Raw genomic sequence first — 20101 nt, forward strand, 5'->3', positions numbered from 1 at the left:
AAATCAATTAAAAAAAAAGAAAATGTGACAAGAATGAGGAGACAAACCACAGACCGGAGGAAATATTTGCCAAAGACGCAATCTGACTCTGTGTGTGTGTGTGTGTGTGTGTGTGTGTGTGTGTGTATGGGGGGAAAGGGGTTCTTTACAAATTTTCTGTGGTTTGTGGCTTATTCTTCCATACATTAGTTCCTATCACCGCATGCCCAGGGGCCATCGCCTGGCGTTATAGCATGCTGGGATCCCTGGGGAGGTGTAGTGAAACTCACCCCTGTCCTTTGTTTTGGAGATTCTTATTTTTGCATACGTAGTCTATCCTATACAGATTGCTGTGTATTCCCCTTGCCCCCATGGCTGCTGGTGTAAATAAATCGCATCTCCCCCTTGGTAAACAGTAATAATAAGATTTAAAAAAAATGAAAACAAGAAACAAAATGCAATCTGACTCAACTCAAATGTTTTTTGTTTTTTTGCTTTTATCCTCACCTGAGGGCATTTTTGCATTTATTTTCAGATAGAGAGGAAGGGAGAGAGGGAGAGAAACACTGATGCAAGAGAAACACATCAACTGGCTGCCACTCCCATGACCCCAACCAGGGCTGGGGACAGACTGCAACTGAGGTACATGCCCTTAGCAGGAACCGAACCCAGGACTCTCTGGTCCGAGGGCTGACGCTCTAACTGCTGAGCCCAACCTGCCAGGGCTATCGACTCAAATGTCAAAAAAAAACTCTTAAAACTCAAAAATCAGAAAACACACAACCAGACTGATAAATGGCCAAAGGCCTGAGCAGACACCCCCAGAAGAGATACTAGGAGGCAAACAAGCACCATCAGGGAATAAGTCAAGAGATAGAAGTAAATTAGCTGTAGGACCAGCCCAAAGGCAGACTGACACCAGAACCTGTGGATGGGGAGCCAAAGGGACCAGCATCGTCTGTGGTGGCTGCACCCCTGAGGTGCATACTGTGATGCTGGTGAGACCGCCCACGAAGGACTAGAGACTGTCCTGTAGGAGGCTGTCCCCCCTTTTTGTGCCCAGTGTTTGCCCTTTGCCCAGGTCAGAGAATAGCAGACTGTACCCCCATGCGGTGGGCACACCACAGCAGAACGCATCTGCCGAATGAGGGTGGGAGGGGTCCTGCCGCCCCAGGGCCCCTCCAGTGGGGCTTGGTGAGGGCATCCTGATGTTTGGAGGGACTGACGAGCCCTGGACACATTAAGGGTCTGAGTTGTGCTGGCTCGCCGGCGGACGTGCCTTCAGTTAGGGGAGGGTGCCCTTCCCCGCTAGGGACCGGGCAGCAGGCCAGCCTTGGCACGAATTGACATCATTCCCCCGTCAGTCCGGGAGCACAACCAAACATATTTTTGTTTTTTTCCCCCAGGTTAAAAACAACTTCCCGCGGAGGGTCCCCTGGGTTGCAGGCTCGCTCCCTTTGAAAGCCGGCTCTGCCCTTGACCCCTGCATTGTTTTCCCAGCGCAGGTTGCCCAACTTTCCGCCGCAGGTGGTAGGCGGCCAGCTGAGCGGAGGCAGAGCTGGACCGGTGACGAAGGTCCCGCGAGGTTTCACCACCCGGAGCCTGGCCTCGCTGGGACACTCCGGGCTGCCTGCCAGGGCTGAGCTCTTCCCGTTTCGCGGGCGAGGAAACTGAGGCCAGCGAAGTTAAATAATGTGCCAGAGCGTGGACACCCCGGTGCCAACACAGGCGGTCCTGCTGGGCCGCGGTGCCACTCGATGGCAGCCCGCCCCTCGGGGCTCACGGGCCCGGAGCTCAGCTCCTGAGCGGCAGCGGGAGACACCCCACCTCGCAGGTCCTGCCGCCCAAGGCCGCTGAACTGTGAAGGGGGGTGAACTGATTGGCAAACCCTGAGTGGAGCCCATGTGTGCCGTGCCCCTGGGGGCACAAAGGCTGCCTGGGTGATGCACCCTGCTCTGCTTTTCTGAGGCCGGCCAGGGGTTCCGTCCTCTGCGGGCGGAGGGCCACCTGCGCACCGCAGCTCCGGTGTGGGCCAGGGGACGCCACACGGAGTCTCTACGTGCGCTCACCAAAACTTCCCCTAGGGGCGCCCAGCTCCTCCCAGCCCTGCCCCAGTGGGCCCCGAGGTCCCTGAACTCACAGGCACTCTGGCCCCGCCTCAGATGCCTGCAGGCCTGGATTGGGGACAGGCCGGTGAGCTCAGCCTGCCTGCTGAGGGGGAGCCTGGGGAGGGCCCTGGCAACTCCGCTTGGCACTGGTCCATAGGGGGGCCCCTGGCCCCACCACCCCTGCTCTGGGCACCAGGGTCCAGGACGCCCAGCTCCTGGATTCTAGTGGTCGGTCACATGGCAGGGTACCCAGCGGAGTCCCGGGCGTGGTGCTGGGCAGGGGCCACTGTGAGCCCACCCAGCTGGGTGGGAGACACAGCCGCACACTGGCCGGTGTAGCTCTTTAGTGTGGCCCTCACCAGGCCTGGGAGCCACTGGGAAAGCCAGAGCAGAGGACATCTGGTGGGTCCTGAGGGATAAGAGGGGCAGAAGGGGCTCCAGTGTCCCCAAGGAGTGAGGACGTGGCAGAGCCGCAGGCCGGGGCTGTGCGGGGGCTCGTGTTCCTGGTCCTCCGTTGGTCCCAGACCTCCTCTGAGACCCTCTGCTACCCTCTGTCTGCAGCTCTGCGGACCCCCGCCCAGCCCTGCTGTCCTGGCTGCTCGGCCGTCCCCTCTGCACCCCTGCCCGCTGCGCTTCCCTTCCTCGTGGCATTTGTCCTGTCAGGTCACCTTCACTCGTTTTCTCCCCGTGGACCTTGGAGGGTGCGGCGGACCCTTGCTCTGGTGTCTGGGCGGCGGTCAGTGCCTGGCCTGAGGGATGCTGGGATCCGGGTCTCCTAACTGGTCTTTGGCCTCCAGGCCTGTTGCCTGGCGATCTTTCTCGGGCTCCCTCCTGACCGCTGACCCCCAGCCCAGCCTGCGCCCCTCTGGTGGTGCCTGGCTGCCTGCGTGATGGGCCCAAACACCTCTGCCCCACACCTGGGCCTCCCTCCAGCCTCCAGCAGGAAGCTTCTGCTCACTCCCTGAACACACCACCCTCTTCCTAGCGCCCTGCTTTTCTTGTGGCTGTTTGTACCCCCACACTGCACCCCCTCCTGCTGTCCGCCCTCCACACTGCACCCCCTGCTGCTGTCTGCCCCCCACACTGCACCCCCTGCTGCTGTCTGCCCCCACACTGCACCCCCTGCTGCTGTCTGCCCCCCACACTGCACCCCTGCTGCTGTCTCACCCCACACTGCACCCTGCTGCTGTCTGCCCCCCACACTGCACCCCTGCTGCTGTCTGCCCCCCACACTGCACCCCGTGCTGCTGTCTGCCCCCCACACTGCACCCCTGCTGCTGTCTGCCCCCACACTGCACCCCCTGCTGCTGTCTGCCCCCACACTGCACCCCCTGCTGCTGTCTGCCCCCCACACTGCACCCCCTGCTGCTGTCTGCCCCCCACACTGCACCCCCTGCTGCTGTCTGCCCCCACACTGCACCCCCTGCTGCTGTCTGCCCCCCACACTGCACCCCCTGCTGCTGTCTGCCCCCCACACTGCACCCCTGCTGCTGTCTGCCCCCCACACTGCACCCCCTGCTGCTGTCTCACCCCACACTGCACCCTGCTGCTGTCTGCCCCCCACACTGCACCCCTGCTGCTGTCTGCCCCCCACACTGCACCCCCTGCTGCTGTCTGCCCCCCACACTGCACCCCTGCTGCTGTCTGCCCCCCACACTGTACCCCGTGCTGCTGTCTGCCCCCCACACTGCACCCCTGCTGCTGTCTGCCTCCCACACTGCACCCCGTGCTGCTGTCTGCCCCCCACACTGCACCCCGTGCTGCTGTCTGCCCCCCACACTGCACCCCTGCTGCTGTCTGCCCCCCACACTGCACCCCTGCTGCTGTCTGCCCCCCACACTGCACCCTGCTGCTGTCTGCCCCCCACACTGCACCCCTGCTGCTGTCTGCCCCCCCACACTGCACCCCCTGCTGCTGTCTGCCCCCCACACTGCACCCCTGCTGCTGTCTGCCCCCCACACTGTACCCCGTGCTGCTGTCTGCCCCCCACACTGCACCCCTGCTGCTGTCTGCCTCCCACACTGCACCCCGTGCTGCTGTCTGCCCCCCACACTGCACCCCTGCTGCTGTCTGCCCCCCACACTGCACCCCTGCTGCTGTCTGCCCCCCACACTGTACCCCTGCTGCTGTCTGCCCCCACACTGCACCCCGTGCTGCTGTCTGCCCCCCACACTGCACCCCCTGCTGCTGTCTGCCCCCACACTGCACCCCCTGCTGCTTTCTGCCCTCCACACTGCACCCCCTGCTGCTGTCTGCCCCCCAACTGTACCCCCTTCTGCTGTCTGCCCCCACACTGCACCCCCTGCTGCTGTCTGCCCCCACACTGCACCCCCTGCTGCTGTCTGCCCCCCACACTACACCCCCTGCTGCTGTCTGCCCCCCACATGGTACCCCCTCCTGCTATCTGCCCCCCACATGGTACCCTCCTGCGGCTGTCTGCACCCCCACATGGTACCCCCCTCCTGCTGTCTGCCCCCCACACTGCACCTCATCCCAGACCTGCCTGGGCTGCACCTTCTCTGGCAGGCGCCGGGCATGCTGGGTGCTGGGGTCCCGCTGTCCCCACCACGCCCTGGACCTGCACTGAAGCACTTGCCATAAGGACCAGCTAATAACTCGCCCCGGACAGAACGTGTTCTCGAGACTGCGCGGTGACCAGTCTGGGCATCGGGGGACCCCCACTCCCCACACCTCGCTCCGTCCCCGCACCACACTGAGGACGCGTGTCCACTCGCCGTCCTGCTGTGGGAGGCAGAGCAGACAGATCCCAGGCGCAAGGCTCTGGGGGCCTTTCATTCCCAGGGTGGACATGGGAGGGGACTGGACCGAGCCTTCGGAGGGAGATGGACATATGACGGACAGACGTGGTGACAGGTGTAGGTGGTAGGGTGATGTAGGGAACGGGGAGATGAACATTTGAGCTGGAGACAGTATGAAGAAAGTCATGGAGAAATTATACTTTTTTTCTAGGATGAAGAGGGGATCTTCAGGTTGGATGCTGAGCGAGAGTCCACAGGGCTGGGACCAGGGGGGCTCCAGGACACAGCACTGCACCTCTGCACCCCAAGGGAGCTCCCCTCCCCCACTCAGGTGTGGGGGGGTGCGGTTCAGGAAGCTCTCAGAAATGACCACGAGCCCAGCCACCTCACTTACCCCACAGACAACGGCCCACAGGCCCAGGAAGTGTCCCTTCGTCTGCGTGTGGGGTCAGGAGGGAGCAGCAGGGCTGGGTTTGGGGGTCTTTTGCTTTGCTGTGTGTGATGCAAGTGATGGAAACATTGGGAAATCACCCGACAGAAGTTTCCTCTACGTGAGGGGACAGGCAGGCTCGGGGAGGGAGGGCGGGGGCCCCGGGCACGTCCCGATGACCCGCTCTCCTTGTCGGTAAGAAAACAGTCCGGGGGCAGTGTTTCTACGTGCAGGAAGTCCGGAGGGGGGGGGAGCTCAGAGCACATACTCTCCGGACACGCCGTGAGGTAGGGTGTCATCGAAAGGACATCAAGACTCCTGCCGCCCTGTTCGAAAGCGCTGGTTTGCTCTTCAGCCCACACTGAACTTGGTTCTGGAAAAATAATGACGAACATGACCTTGAACTCCTGCCACAATTTCATGACCTTATTTTGATTGTTGCTGGGGAGAGACTGTGACCTGCTGTGGACGTGCCCAGGCCCAGGTGCAGGGGCCAGAAAAGGAGTCAGTGCACCAGTGTTGACTGTGTTCTTGCGATGGATGTGTGAGCCCCAACCGGAGGAAACATATTTACTGGACAATGAGAACCCGGGAGGACCAGACGAGCAGGGGACACCCGTCTCTCCCTCGGCACCTGCACCTCCTTTCTCCTCCTCCCCGACCCCCATGCACCACACCTGCTTCTCACACATTCTTCTCGGGGGTTCGACCCCCCCAGCGACACCGCCTCTCATACATGTTCTGTGCTGCCCACAAGCTTGGGCGTCTTATCTCCTCATTTGCGCTTCACTTGGACATTGAACGTAATGTGCACACTTGACTCACCTCGATGTCTTTCTCTCAGTGATCAGTCAATTCTGCCTCGTGCCAGGGACTGGCCTCTGGCAAAAACACCCCCTGCTTGTGGGGATGATGGGGCTATCCCTCACCGTCTTTGATGCCACAGTGCCGTCTTCCTTGCAACCCAGGAGGACATCCAAGAAATAGGAATTTTAACTAAAGAGAAGGCCTTGGTATTTGATTCCTGATAAACATTAGTGTGAGCCAGAAAGGCAGAGGCAGCAGGGTCTGGGTGCCATCCTGCAGCCTTCGCCCCACCTGTCCCTGGGCCCCAGTTGGAGCCCCGTGGAGGTGCATTGACGAGGCTGGTCTCTGGGCTGCGTGAGACGGGGTCCCCTCCTTGCAAGGACCGTCTGTCCCTTCCTGTCTCTCCTGGGAAAGACTGGGAGATGAGTTCAGTAGCCTGGGGACCTCCTTCCTGCAGAAGGCAAGCACTTCTGAGCGCGGCTCCTGAGAACCAGCCAGGCCAGCAGACACCTGGGCCCTACGCGGTCCTCCTTGCCTCTCCCCGAGCCTCGGTTTCCCCTTTTGAAAATGGTGGCCATGCCCAGCCGACGTCTTGGGCTTTGCTTGGCTCAGCCCCGGCTCTTCTTGAGCAAAACAAGCAGCGCCCCCTCCACCTGGCCACGCACTCCCGGTGAGACCTGTGCTTTGGCTCCAGGTGGGAATTCCATAACAACAGGACGGACAAACAGCGCCCGGAACCTGGACGTTTACGCTCCTTCCACCCACGCTTGGCACAGTGCCTGGAGCACACGAGGAAAACAAACTTATTTTGAACACGGTCCGCCAGAGTGTAGCTGCCAATCATTAACCTCCGAGGACAGGTGACCTGGTCCCTCGCCCTTCATAAGGTGCTCTGGGCACCGTCGAGCATCCACTGCCCAGGGAGCACCGGCCACCGCCACCACCCTGCCAGCACCAGACCTTGCCGACACCGCTCAGCGAGCAGCGAGCAGCCAGTGAGCACCGGCCCCTGTCGCCACGACGACGATGCCCGCGGTCAACGCCTTCCCTGCCTGGCTGCTCCTCCTGTTGGCCGGCCAGGTCCTCGCAGGCGCCGGCGCTCCCCAGCTGTGGCAATGCGCGCCCTGCTCCGCCGAGAAGCTTGCGCTCTGCCCGCCGGTGCCTGCCTCGTGCCCGGAGTCCGCCCGGCCCGCCGGCTGCGGCTGCTGCCCGATGTGTACCCTGCCACTGGGTGCCGCCTGCGGAATGACTACTGCGCGCTGTGCCAGGGAACTCAGCTGCCGCGCCCTGCCCGGGGAGCCGCAGCCCCTGCAGGCCCTCATCCGCGGCAAGGGCACCTGCCAGCCCCAGTCCCAGGCCGCTGACCCCAGCACCGAGGCCGCAGGTACTGCTGTTCTTCCACCTGGTCTCCTCCCCTGGGACGGATGAACGCACCTCGGCCGGCAGGGGCAGGGGCGGGGGCTCCGCCAAAGCCCATAGTCAGTGGGGTGCAAATCTGCCCGGGCCCAGAGCTTGGGGCCAAAGTTTGTAAGGGCCCCATCATTGCCTGGCCCTTTGGGAGGTGCCCAGGGGCAGGGAGGAGAGATGGGGGGAGAGCCCCAAACCTCCACAGCCCATCCCAGGCCCCTGGCCCTCCTCCCAGTGGGGCGTGGGCAGCCAGGGAGGGGACCCAGCCCCGCCCCCACCCCCAGAGTTGAATGTCCTTTGTGATATGCGTCCTGTGGAGACAGTGTGTGCTGGACACATTGTGAGCGTTTAGGCTGAACACTCCACTGCTGTGAAGGCACAGGGGACAGTGTTTGATGTGCCCGTGGCCTCCTCAGGACCGACAGTGGCTCTTTCCTGGATTCAGCAGTGATTTATTTGTAGTGGGGAACAGAGGAAAGGCCCCCTCCCCCTCCCCCCTCCTGACCTGCTGGTTCTGCAGGAAGCGGCTGAGCTCCTGGCTCTCCACGGAGGGGGAGGGTTGGGGGGTCGGGGCTCTCCTGCTGGTCTGTGCCCCAGAATCAATGAAATGGGGTCCTCTCCATGGTCCTTAAAGGCGAGGGCTTCCCTGGGCTTCCTCAGGGGGGCCAGTTCTGGGGGAGTCTGTCCGGCATCCATTCTGAACCTTCAGACCATCTGCAAGATATCTGCTGAGCCCCCCTTGTCTGGGGGTGCTGGCACCCCTAAAGTAGAGGGGACAGCTGCAATGTAGACCCGCTCTTAACCCAGCTCCAGCTCCCATGGAATCGCCGAAATGCTGGGTGGGAGGGCAGGGGGTGGGGTGGGTGTCGGGTCGCATGGTAATCTGGGGCTCCTTCGGGGCTCTTCCCAGCCCGATGGAGGGTGGGTGCCCCCTCCCACTGCTGTGGAGACAGAGACACGGGGCACCCTTGCCAGACCCGGCTCGCTCTCCCCAGAAGCTGTCAGGGGAAGGGAGCGACTTCAGGGGCGGGTGCAGACGCCTCGGGAGGGCTCACTCGCGGTGGCGGTCCATTTTCAGGTGCCAGCGGGTCCTCAGAGCACATGGAGATGACCCAGGAGCCGCCCACCCTGTGGAACACCGTCAGTAACTACAACAGCATCAGGACCCCCGGGATCACCGACGTCAATAGCTGGAAGGTGAGGCCCGGGCAGCGCCGCCGGCTGGAACCCACTGGGCTGCACAGGTGTCTCAGCCCCTCCCTGCCGCCCAGCCCCGGACACAGGCTGCTCCTTCCCACAGCCCACAGGCGTCCTCAGCCCAGCTTCGCCGAGCTTCTGAGACAGGACTTTCCTGTGGGCGGAGGGAAGAGTCCGCCCCTGCTCCGCAGCTTGGAGACCCTCCTGCGTGTCTCCGAGCTCCTCTCTGAGGGCGTCGTGCCAGACGCTGTCTGCAGGGCACTGAGTTGGCTATTCCACAGCTGGGCACGGGACTCACCAAAGCTCCCTCCCATCGCCCACCCCCCGACATTGTCGAGAATACACATCACGTAAAATCGAGCACGTTTGCCATTTCAAAGTACGAAGGGCTGTAGCGTCAGCACAGCCGCAGTGTCCTGCGGCCACCACCACCGTCCACTTGCAGATCCATCTCCCCAGCAAGCGGCCTGCCCCGTGGCCCCTCCGCCCGCCAGTGCTGTTCGCTTTTCGTTCTGCCGCTTGAGGGCGACAAAGAACCGAAGTTCCTGGCGGGGAACCTCCGGCGGGATTCTCCATTGGGAGGAAGTTGTCCTCCCGGGGGGCGGGGGCCAGAGTTCTCACGGAGGCAGGGGGAAGGGAGAAAGCAGGGAGACCCTCCCGTGGGTGTTTAGGGGTTCGGCGCGGGAGGCGCCCTCCGGCGACCGGTGAGAGCTGGAGGTCCAGAGAAGGGGCCCACACACCTCTTCCATCCTCTGGGGGTTCACTTCTTCTCGTCACTTATCCCAACATCCAATGTCCGTTCCAGAGGCCCTGCCAGCAAGAACTGCACACTGTGCTGGACAGACTAGCCCAGGACCAGGAGACGGCGGGCGGCAGCCTCTACAGGTTTTACCTGCCCAACTGCGACAGGAGCGGCCTGTACCACAGCAAGCAGGTGCGTGCCCTTGCTAGCTGGCCCGTCCCTGCAGAGCCACGCTCCAGACGCCCCGGACTGCTCGGTGACGCAGGGTCCGGCCCTCCGGCTCTGGGAGCGGGCGGCCCGGGACCACCGCTGGCCGGGCTGAGGTTCGGGGCTCCCGCAGGCCCCGCCTTTCTGGACCCCGTCTGTCACCTTTCACAGGACAGAAGGAAACTGCTCTGCTTAGGGAATTTAGTATCTATTGGAACATCTCTTACTGTTTCTTCCCCCCACAAAGGGGAAGGAACTCTATAATTAAACACAATGGCATCTTCTCAACTTGCCAGACTACAAATGAGATCAAACAGAGCAAGACGCAGTCCGAGGGGCCCTTTCGCACCCGCTGACGCTCTGTGGCTGTCATGGGGGAGACTGAGGAGGAGGCCGTGCTTGGTGGGGGATGGGAGAGGCTGAGGGTGTCGGGTTTGCGGGGTGCCGCCCGTGGTCCGAGCTCCCAAGCGTGCGCTCGGCGTGGCGCTGGGTGGCTGGGCGCTCGTCTTCCCCAGCTTCTGCCGCTGCTCTGACCTTGCTTCTCATCTCTGCAGTGTGAGGCGTCTCTGGATGGCGAGCCGGGGCTCTGCTGGTGCGTGTACCCCCAGAGCGGGAGGAAGATCCCGGGGTCTGAGGTCAGAGGAGACCCCGACTGCCAACAGTATTTTCAGTGAGGTCAGAAGCAGCACGGCCCGGTCCTTCCGTGAAATGTTCGCGTACACCGTGCCCTTCATACTCCAGCGCACACACGTGTCTATGGCGTGTGCACAGGGACCACCCGTATACTCCACTTGCTACTTGCTGTATAAAAGCTATAGTTTATTTATTCACTGTAAGTTTATTTTTTCTACACGGTAACTTGTGCTGTACTAATTTATATGTCACGAAGCACCTCTCAGCACGTTGTATGTAGATACCTGTATTTAAGCTCTGTGTGTAAATTGCTTAGGAAAATCCTGCCTAGAAGATGCAGAATCAGACGTGTAGCCGTGATTGCGTCAAGCCGCTCGGTGACTCGCCCTGTGTGCTCCACGGGTCCGAGTCCAGCGTCAATTGACAGGAAAAGTTAAAGGTTAATCCTGTAATCACAGTGAGACCTGGTGGTGTTGCTCCATGGGAACACGTGCATTGGATCCATTGTCAACACGCACGCACAGTGTAAACAAATAAACATTCCATGGGAAGCACTGTTACTGCTCTGGAGTTTGTGCCCCCTGCTCCTCTGCACCCAGGTCTCCTCCCTGCTGCCAGAGAGGCTGCCCCACTGAGGTCGCCCACGACCACCAGCGCCCGCAGTGCCTGTCACCCAGGGCTGGGGCCCCTCCCCCTCCTGCTGCCCTGACTTCTCTGTGCGCCCCTCCTGTCCACTTGCAAACAGGCCAGGTGTCTCCCATCTGACACACGAGACAGAGATACTTCTTAATGAGCTCCCTCGCCCTCTCCTCTGGCCTCCCTTAGCCTCCGTCCTCTGCAGTGTTCAAGTGGCCCCTCGGGGTGGGCACCCTGCCTGCCCGCAGCGCTGAGCCCTGAGCACAAGGTGCCCCTTGGGGCCCTTCTTCCTTATGGGGTGACCCGCTTGTTTTCCTGACCCGGCCCCCCACCCTTGGCTGTGTGTGTGGGAGAGCCAGAGCCTCTGGTCAGCCCAGGTCACCTCTCTGCTCTCGCAGCCCCCAGCCCCTCTCTGGTGTCCCCCTCACCCTGTGACCCCCGGCTGCCAGCCCCCCTCTGCCACTTCCCAGTACTGATCTGTGAACTCAGTGCTCCGTGTCACACTATCCGAAGAACAGAGGCACAAAGTCTCAACAAAACGCTGGCAAACGGACCCCAGAAAACATGGCAACGAGGAGCAGGCGGCGTCCAGGTCCGCCCAGGGGCCGCTGACATCGCAGCGGAGTAGAGACAACACAGGAAAACATACGGAGCGTCCTTCCAGCTGTGGGTGCGTGTGTGTGGTGGACACAAGACAGCCGCACCCTGCTCCTTTTTGTCCCCCCAAGGACTGTTCCGTGTCATCAGCATCACAGACAGGAATGGTGGCCCGGCACTCACGTCCTCGCTGGGCACACCCGAGGCAGCCTTCTGGACGCGTGGAGTCTGGCTGAAGGGGCACGAGTCTCTCTGGACAGGCTGTCACGAGAGAAGCTGGGTTCAGGACACCCACATTGTGTTCACGATGGTTATTCTTCACGGGTGTGGACTTGCTATCGAAATCTGGAAGGTGGTGCCACACCTGTGTGGCCTCGGTCCCCTGAGTGCAGCCTGTCTGGGGACAGCGCCTGGGGACACACAGCTGGGACAGGTGAGAGCCGAGCCCTGGGAGGGCGGGAGGGCCCCGGGGGGCTCACAGCTCACAGCTCCTGCCCGGGGTTCCCACACTGGTGGCTGCCCAGGCCCCAACCCGGACACCCCGTGGCCTCTTGGCTCCTGCCCCCCTCTCTGGCCTTCTCCCTGCTCATGACTTTGCAGGCACCCCACCTTTCTGGTTCCCATGTCACCTCCCAAGGATGCCCCACTCCAGGTCTCTGAACACGGAGTGTTCATTGCTCAGCACACGCCGCTGGGACAGGCCTGGACTCGGACGCTTTCTTAAGGGTTCGGGGATGACTCTCCACACCTGATTCCGTGAAGCAAAGTGTGTCCTTTGGTGCCACAGTCGAAGGGTTAGAGTCCCACCCAGCGCCTCCTGGGGTCTCCCTCCTCCTGTCTCGTCCCTTCTCCAAGCAGAGACGGTGGGGAAAGGACACCGTGCTTTGTGCCCCTGGTGCCTGCGTGGGTGGTGACGGGCAGGACAATGGGGACAACACCTGACTCAATGAGGGCTTCGGAGACGCACCTGCTGGTCTGCCCCGGCCTGTCCTCCCCGGGCCGGACTGAGGCCGACAGCCAGGAAGGAGCCCGGCGGAGGCACCGCCCGAGGTCCCTGCGTGCGAGGTGCCAACCAGACTCTCCAAACCTGAGCCAGCCACTGACACGGGGCAGGGTTTCTTCATGGTAGGAACTTTATTAACCAAGTATAAATACATGGCGAGACAAATTCTTCAAAAATACCTTTTTCTAAAAACTTGATTAAAAAAATAAAGGAAAGCTAATAGGTAGGCAGAAGGTCTGGAGACCCCTCTGTGGAGGAGGATGGTGAGCGGCCACAGGTCTTCCTCCCGCTGTGGCCCCGCGGCCACACCGCACCGGCGCTTCCTTCTAACGTGGCTGACGTTTCACCTAAGATGATCAAGTACAGGTCCTAGCATATCTGGACTGCGATGCATACAAGGGAGACACTTCATGAAGACATTTCTCTGCAAGTACGTGTGAGTCAGGAGAGAGAGCGGGCGAGTCTGAGCTCCGGGGCCTCCTGTCTCTGCTTAGACACTGTGCTCGTTACACTGTGCTCGGCAGAGAGAGGCACGAGCACAGCCTTCCATTGCGTCTAAGGAACTTAGCCTCAAAGGTGACCTTGGTCTTGCATTTGTGGGTGGGAAGCACCCTTTTCTGCCATCACCGGAAGCATCTGGGGGATGCCCCTGAAACCCAGGTGTGGTGCTGGCCCCCCATCCCCTGCCCCGTGGGGCCACCAGCAAAGGCTGTGTCCTTAGGAATCTGCTCAGGGCTCCTGAGCGTGTTCCTGGTCATTTTATAAACGTAAGTAAGACTCCACGTCATCGTCTCCACTCCTTCCCACGCAGAACCGGTCACCTGAAGACAGGAACTCCCTTCCGGGTGGAGGGACGCAGGCCTTGGCGGGGGGGTACCTGTGGGGCCGCCGTTCTCAGAGCCCCGTGCTCCAGTCGCAAGGGGACAGTGCGCGTCCGCTCAGCAGCGGGGGTGCCGAGGGGTGAAGTCAGGGTCAGCCACGCCGCCCACGGGGTCCGGACCGCAGGAGGCCATGGTGTGTGGTTGGGTTTACAAGCAGGTTCAGAAAAAGCAACAAGAAAAATCGCTCGGTTTCCCTGGTACTGGAAAGTGGAAAAGCCCCTCAAGTCCCCGCTTAGAATCCCAGGCATCTCAAAATCTCTTTCTAAACTTCGATCGAAAAAAGAAATTGATTCGCCACGCAAAGAAATACAAAGAGGCTGCAGCCAGGTGCTGAGCAGGTCCTTGGCCGTCGTCTGTGCGGAACTGGCGTGCTGGTGCCCTCGGAACTGGAACAGGCAGAAAAGGGATGTTGGGACGACCCCCGACATCAGAGGGGCCCACTGCGCCCCAGGGTCCTCAGACGGACACCAGGCCCACCCTTGTCACAAAGGAAGGAGCCTGTAAGATGCTGGCCCCACCTTTCCACAGTCACCCCCTAAAATTAGAATTACTGTTTCCACCTCGAAGAAAGAAAACATAACTAAAAATGAAATTTCCTTCTGTTTCCTTAAATTTGGTTTGAGGAAATGGAAGGAAATGTACTTATTCTCCTCCCCCTCCCCGAAACCTTCTCATTTATTAAAAGAGAATATTAAATAGGAGAGCATTCTTCAAAACGATGGTTTAAAATTTCATTGTTTGTATTAGATTTAAATACAGTTTATTAAGATTCTCTTAAGCACAGATGATCTGAGTATCCATAGTGTGTTTTACGGGACAGAAACTTAGACATGTCTTTAATTTAGAAACAGGTTCTCCGGATTTAAAGGGTTTGCCTGTGAAGGTGAACAGGGCAGAGCTCGACTCTGAACCCTCCGCTGAGTGTGAACCAAGGTGCACCTGCCCTGGGTTCCCGGAGAGCAGCCCGCGGGCTGCAGCCCCTCCGCCCTCTCATTAGGTCGGGGCCTCCCTGGCCTCCTCAGAGGTCAGTCCCGCCCGTCCTGGTCTGCAGCCCCGCCCCAAGCCCCGCCCCTTCCCGCGAGAGCCACTGCCCCGGGCTCACCTGGCCAGTCACTTGCTCTCCTCGTCGCTGTCACACTGCACGTACCCTTTGCCCTTCGGGTAGAAGCCTGGGAGGGGCTGCCCGTACTTGTCCACGCACCAGCAGAAGCCGCGACTCCTGCCTTTGGACAGACGGCACTGTGGACGGAGCAGAGGAGGCAGGTGTGAACCCCGGGAGGCTCTCACCGTGGGCCCAGAGCTGGCAAAGGTGCCGGGGCCCAGCGCGGAGCAGGCTGTCAGGGTCCAGGAGGGATCCCCGGGCAGCCGGCTCGGAAAGCACGGCCCCCAGGCCCCTGCGCGCTCGGCGCGCTGCCTGTCTGCGGGGGCGGGGCGCTGCTGTGTCCCCGTCCTGGGTAGCCTGGCCCGCTGGCCCTGCAGGTCTGCTGCTGCAGGAGGGGATGACAATGTCCCTGTGCCCTGTGCTCATCACCTCTGCCTTTCAGAGAGCATCCCAGGCCGCAGACACGCTGGGCTCTCAGAGTGAGTGCTGAATAGTGACAGAGAGAAAGCAGGTGTGATAAGGGGGCCAGGGGACCAATGGCCCCTGGGGAGGACGGGTCTCAGATGGAGGCCCCCCTGACGACACGCTGCTCCGTGGTTAATTCTGTCGTGATCTGTGGAAGCCACTTACTGTGGCTTAAATGACCCTCCTCTCCAATGTGTGACCCTTGCAGCTGGTCACTCCGGGGAGGGCCTGGGGTGAGGGCCGCAGTCACTCTCTGCAGTTAGCGTCCCTCCAGGATGGGTGCTCAGGAAGGTGCTGGCCTGTGTCCCTCATGGTTGATAAAGGGGAACATGGCACTGCTGCGGCAGGAGGGAGGGCCAGGGCTGCAGTCAGGACTGGGGGGGGGTCCCCTCCACGTGAGGGGCTGGGAGGGAGGGGCTCCTGGAGACACACTCACCTGCCTCTTCTTGTAGAAGCCCCTCTTGTCGCAGTTGGGGATGTGAATGGCCCTGGGGCTCACCGTGTTCAGGGACTTGAGGTGGTTCAGAGTCTCCTCTATCTCCCGGCGGCAGGGCCCCTGGGGTGGGGGTGGGGGTGGGGCACAGTCACTGGGAGCTCAGCTGCCTCATAAAGTCCTGTCTGCCCCAAGCCCTCCCGGGAAACCTGCGAGGTGCCTTCAAGTATCTGCGTCCTGACTCAGTCCTCACCGCTCCCAGGGAGACACCGACCACGGCCCCTCTCTCGAGTGTCCCAGACAAGGCTCTGAGCCTGGGGCAGAGTCACCGGAACCCAGGACAGAGGCTAGGTGAACAGAACGAAGCCAGTTCACGTAACATTTCTCTTGAGCGCAGAGGTGGGTGAGCACACACACCGCACACTCTCACCGACGGCATTTAGCCCAGACCCTGAGGATCTCCCCTGGGAAGGGTCACACTGGCCTGTGCGTCAGGAGGGCTGGCCGCTGCCCCTGCAGGCGGGGTGGGTGTACCCACAGGCTACGAGTGAAGAGTGACCCAGGCCCACCCGCCCAAGGAGAACAGGCAACGCTCACGTATTCGGTTTCGGTGTCCTGCTGGGACTCGGAGGAGAAGTTCTGCGTGACTGTGCTCTGGGTCTCATAGTCCACTTTGTGGCGCTGGCTGTCTCTGGTGAGCCCCTTCTTGATTACGTCTATCTTGGTGTGGCCAGGGTGGAAGTCGGGGGCCCGGTGTGTGACGGACAGCACAGGGCTCCTCGAGGCCGCTGCACTGTGGTCTTCCTCAGACTCACTGTCGTTTCCTGGAAAGACACGGGCCGATCCAATGAGGGCGCCGACTCACATCTCAGTGGGACATTATTCAACCATCCCAAGTACGTTCACGAAGACACCTCGGACAGTATCCCCCTCCCAGCAGGGGCCCCGGTAGTGACCGCTGTGCCTGCGAAGCACCTTTTAAAATGAAATCTCAGCTGAGATTGGACCAAGGAGGTGCCCATGAAGCTCAGGGCGTCCCCGCCTCCACCAGGAGGGGGCAGAGCTGAGCCGGGACGAGCACATTCTCCCCCTGCTGGGTCGGAAGAGCGGGGTGAGGCAGCCCCGCGGGAATTCTGACTCCAGCGCCGGCCAGAGCGCCTCCGAGTGAATCCGCCCCACGGGGTGCTCCGCTGCACGTCTGAGCTCCGGGGCGCGCTGGCCAGTGTTCAAGGCCCCGGTGTCCCGTGTCTCCCTCACTGACATGCGGCGCCTGGACACCCGGGGGGCGTGGGTGGCAGGACAGCTGCATCAGGCCCACGCTCCGAGTGCCACCCCCTGCAGGTCCCTCTCGTTGTCAACGCGGTAAAGGAAGAAAACCTGACATGACAGCATCTTGGCTCGTCCTGGGGGTGGGGTTTCAACTATACTGAGTGCCTGTGTGGCTGATGTGGAGCCAGGACCCCCACTTTCCTTGCCCAGGATGAACGGGGCGCAGCTGAGGGGCAGGGGGCAGTGGGTGCGCCCCGTCTCTGCCTGGTCTGCCCACTCAGGAAGCAACCATATGGTCACTTCACTCTACACAGCACCCCCAGGCCGGGTCTTGAGTCTGCTCGGCCTGGGGTGGCCAGAGCCCCGCCCAGCTGAACTGTTCTCCTCCTCCCAGGGACACGCCCATCACTGTGGCTGCCCGCCAGGGCCAGAAGCCTGCCATGGCCTCCGGCGCTGGGCTCCCGGGAGCAGCACAGGGAATGTTTCCGCAGGGCTGAGCAGGGCAGGAAGACAGTGTGTTCCAGCCGCACAGCTCCAGGGTCCTCTGGCAGCGCCCAGCACTGGGTACGCTCACGGGGACCCGAGGACCCGGGGACGTCCCTGCTCTCTGGGTCTCTGTGTCCCCACCCAGTAAATGGCCCCAAGAGGGGGAGGCTTTGCAGGGTTCCCAAGGCGCCTGGTGCTGGGGAGGCACAATTGTCCTGCCCTGTGCCCGTGGAGTAGGCTCCTCACTGGTAGGATTTGGTTTCATTTCCTTTCATCTTCGTGTCTTTTTTCTTCTTCAGGGAAGTACTGGGGCCGAGGAGTCAAGATGACGTACATATGCACATTTGCATTTCTTTTCCTAGAACTCTGAGTAATTTCTCAAACTTCCTCGGTTTCTCTCTAATGCCTGAAGACTTCGGTGTGAAGAGGACACTGGTCCTTTTAAGCAGCAGATAATTTTAATTGTCACGTAAATTTATGTCCCCCACATGGGTTTTAGAAGTTACTTGTATCTCTCTACACTTGTGCAATAAACCACATCCACTCTCAGGAGTAATTACCATGCCCACTAGAGACGACCCTCTTTATAAGGACTTCTCAGATCACTGTTCTGGTGTCCAAGGCCCTGCGGGCAATGCTGTGCGCACAGACAACGGCATGACTTTGCCCCGGGGGACAAATGCTTTCAGGGATTTTAACAGTCTCACTGGTATGAAACAGTGATGTCTCAGGCAAGTGGAATTGTGTCTTTTGACCAATCCTGGAAGCAGGTTCTCCGGGAGAAACAGAGCCAGCCCTGCCCAGCAAGGACGCACCTCACCCAGGTGGGAACCGCAGCCACCTGAACGGTGCCGGGACTCCCCTCCCCCGCCCCAGCTGCGCTGGCCTCGCGCTCCGCCCAGTCCTCCCAGCGACATGTGTGGGGACTCCACTCGCCTCGCTAAGTGAGGCTGGCTGAGCCTGCTGAGACTTGGAAAATCAGATGCCAGCTCCATTTAACGTCTAATCTAAGGGAGGGAGAGAGGCGCTTCCCCCAGGGCGGGCAGACTCCTCCTCTGGTTCCCTGAAATGGACGCGTTCCTTCCACTTCAGACTAAGGCAGCAAGTAGCCTTGGGGCTTAACCCAGCCCCCTCCTGTCACTGGGGTCCGCGGGTCCACACTGCCCGCAGCCCCAGCTCCTGGCGTTGTCTGAGGGCCACACAAGCAGGGGGCGGGGGGAGGGGGCCCCAGGGGGAGGATTCGGATGGTAGCGATCGGAGCTCAGCACCCCCTCCCGCCCTCCCTGCCTCTGGGGGACCTTGGACAGCTTCTTTCCGAAGGTTAGGTTGTCCAACCGCGAAAGACGCGATTGCCCGGTTCCCACATGGCTGGTTGTGGGACACCCCGGGGGTGACACCGCTTTGCAAACCGTAGGTCAGTGCAAATGCTGTTAGGAAACAGGTACCATTTCCTGCAATGCGCCTGCCCACCCTTCGCGCCCAAATCTGCCCCCGCCGTCTCCCTCCGCCCCTGCCCCGCGGGGAGGACACGCTCCGAGTCCACGGGAACCGAAACCGCGTCCATGTCCCCGCGCTGCCGCGGGCTCACAGGGCCCGGAGCCTTCTCCGCCCAGGATCTCCCCAGGAACCCCCGAGCTCGGTATCTGCTCCCTCCCTCCCCACACAATCTCTGACCCATTTTTCGCTAAAAGCGCTTTGCAATGTACAAGCACTCTGCACTCAGAAAACGGAGCGCTGTGGAGTGTCCCTCCCGCGAGCGCCTGTCTCTCCTTGTACGACTCAGAGCAGGACGACTCGGAGCTGCACCACCCGTCCGGACTCTCGGCGAGGGCGCCGCCCCTGCGCGCTGTGGGACGCACCTGGCCCGGCAGCTCACCTGGCGTGGGCGGCGTACTGGCAGCGGCCGCCGCGGGCAGCAGGTGGGTGCGCAGGCGGCCTGCGGCGCTGGTGTTGGAGCAGAGCCCGCGGCCCTCCAGCAGTGCCTGCAGCGGACGCGGCTCGCCAGGCTGCGGGTGGCAGCGGAGACCCGCGCCGCAGCGCTCGGTGTACACGCCGCACGGCTGGCCTGCGCCCAGGGCGCACGTCAGGCAGCAGCCGCAGCCCGGCTCGCGCACCACCTCGGCACACGTGGCGGGCGGGGGCGCACACTGGGCCAGAGAGCGCGCGTCGCAAGGTTCGCAGCGCACCACCGGCCCAGCGCCCGCCGAGCCGACACCTGCTTGCGCCGCGGGCGGTCCTTGGAGCAGGGCCAGCGCGATCAGCGTCGCTGCCGAGAGCAAGGGGCACGTCCGCTGCATGGCGCCCACTGCGGGTGTCCTCTGCTCAGCCGGCCGGGGCGCACGGGACGGGGTGATAGCTGCGGCGGGAGGCTGCGGGAGCGAAGCGGGCAGCGGTCAGACTTCAGCGCAGCACCGCCAGGCTTGCATCTGGGCTGCTGGGGCACGCCGGCCGCTATATAGAAGCTGAAGCGGCCGAGGACACGCCCCGGAACGGCGCGCCGGGGGTGGGGGTGGGGGGTGGGGGTGGGGGAACGGGGGCAGGCAGGCGCAGACAAGGCTCCGGGGTCCCGTATATCGCCCCGGGCAGCCCGCGGAGCACCGGGGTGCGCAGCGCGCGGCCGCCAGAGCACCTGCTCCCCACGTGTGCGCCCGGTGCCCCGCTACCACGCGGTCCCCAACCCCCGGCGCTCCCATCACTCACCAACCCTGGTGCCTCCGGCCGCCCCAGCGTCCCCGCCCGCCGCGGGCCAACGCCGCAGCTCTTCCCGGTCTGCGTCCCGGGTGAGGTCGCCCGTGGCGGACCTGTGTCGGGGAAACCGCCCCACACCGTCTGTACTTTGCAATGCTTTTCAAAATTCAAGTCGTAGGGTCGGGGCGTTCGCGGGACACAGCTGAACGAGCATACCGACCCTCGTTGGGTCTCGGAGAGCCGAACACTCGGGGTCTTATTTGCACCCGCTG

General features: G+C 61.9%; 2 protein-coding genes across 2 annotated transcripts; one reads left to right on the top strand and one right to left on the bottom strand.

Annotated features, from left to right (window-relative positions):
- Positions 1 to 7109: 7109 nt before the first annotated feature.
- Positions 7110 to 10310, top strand: IGFBP1 (insulin like growth factor binding protein 1). The gene is made up of 4 exons (XM_036247391.1): positions 7110 to 7467; positions 8569 to 8687; positions 9493 to 9621; positions 10191 to 10310. Exons 1-4 carry the CDS (start codon positions 7110 to 7112, stop codon positions 10308 to 10310), a joined length of 726 nt encoding a protein of 241 aa, XP_036103284.1.
- A 2526-nt stretch (positions 10311 to 12836) lies between these two features.
- Positions 12837 to 19545, bottom strand: IGFBP3 (insulin like growth factor binding protein 3). The gene is made up of 5 exons (XM_036247116.1): positions 19018 to 19545; positions 15984 to 16210; positions 15390 to 15509; positions 14489 to 14625; positions 12837 to 13772 (listed from the first exon to the last, which is right to left on the bottom strand). Exons 1-4 carry the CDS (start codon positions 19436 to 19438, stop codon positions 14497 to 14499), a joined length of 897 nt encoding a protein of 298 aa, XP_036103009.1. The 5' UTR covers positions 19439 to 19545; the 3' UTR covers positions 12837 to 13772; positions 14489 to 14496.
- Positions 19546 to 20101: the final 556 nt, after the last annotated feature.

The sequence above is a fragment of the Molossus molossus genome, unplaced genomic scaffold (genome assembly GCF_014108415.1).
Source record: "Molossus molossus isolate mMolMol1 unplaced genomic scaffold, mMolMol1.p scaffold_m16_p_7, whole genome shotgun sequence".
NCBI lineage: Eukaryota > Metazoa > Chordata > Mammalia > Chiroptera > Molossidae > Molossus > Molossus molossus.

Bases quoted from the DNA above. Each gene is read 5' to 3' on its own strand.
- IGFBP1 (XM_036247391.1), top strand. From the start codon at position 7,110: ATGCCCGCGGTCAACGCCTTCCCTGCCTGGCTGCTCCTCCTGTTGGCC. The intron at 7,468-8,568 runs GTACTGCTGTTC...GTCCATTTTCAG, and splicing joins CCCCAGCACCGAGGCCGCAG to GTGCCAGCGGGTCCTCAGAG. The intron at 9,622-10,190 runs GTGCGTGCCCTT...TCATCTCTGCAG, and splicing joins GCCTGTACCACAGCAAGCAG to TGTGAGGCGTCTCTGGATGG.
- IGFBP3 (XM_036247116.1), bottom strand. From the start codon at position 19,438: ATGCAGCGGACGTGCCCCTTGCTCTCGGCAGCGACGCTGATCGCGCTG. The intron at 16,211-19,017 runs GTGAGCTGCCGG...GTGTCTTTCCAG, and splicing joins CAGTACGCCGCCCACGCCAG to GAAACGACAGTGAGTCTGAG. The intron at 15,510-15,983 runs GTGAGCGTTGCC...CCCCCACCCCAG, and splicing joins AGGACACCGAAACCGAATAC to GGGCCCTGCCGCCGGGAGAT.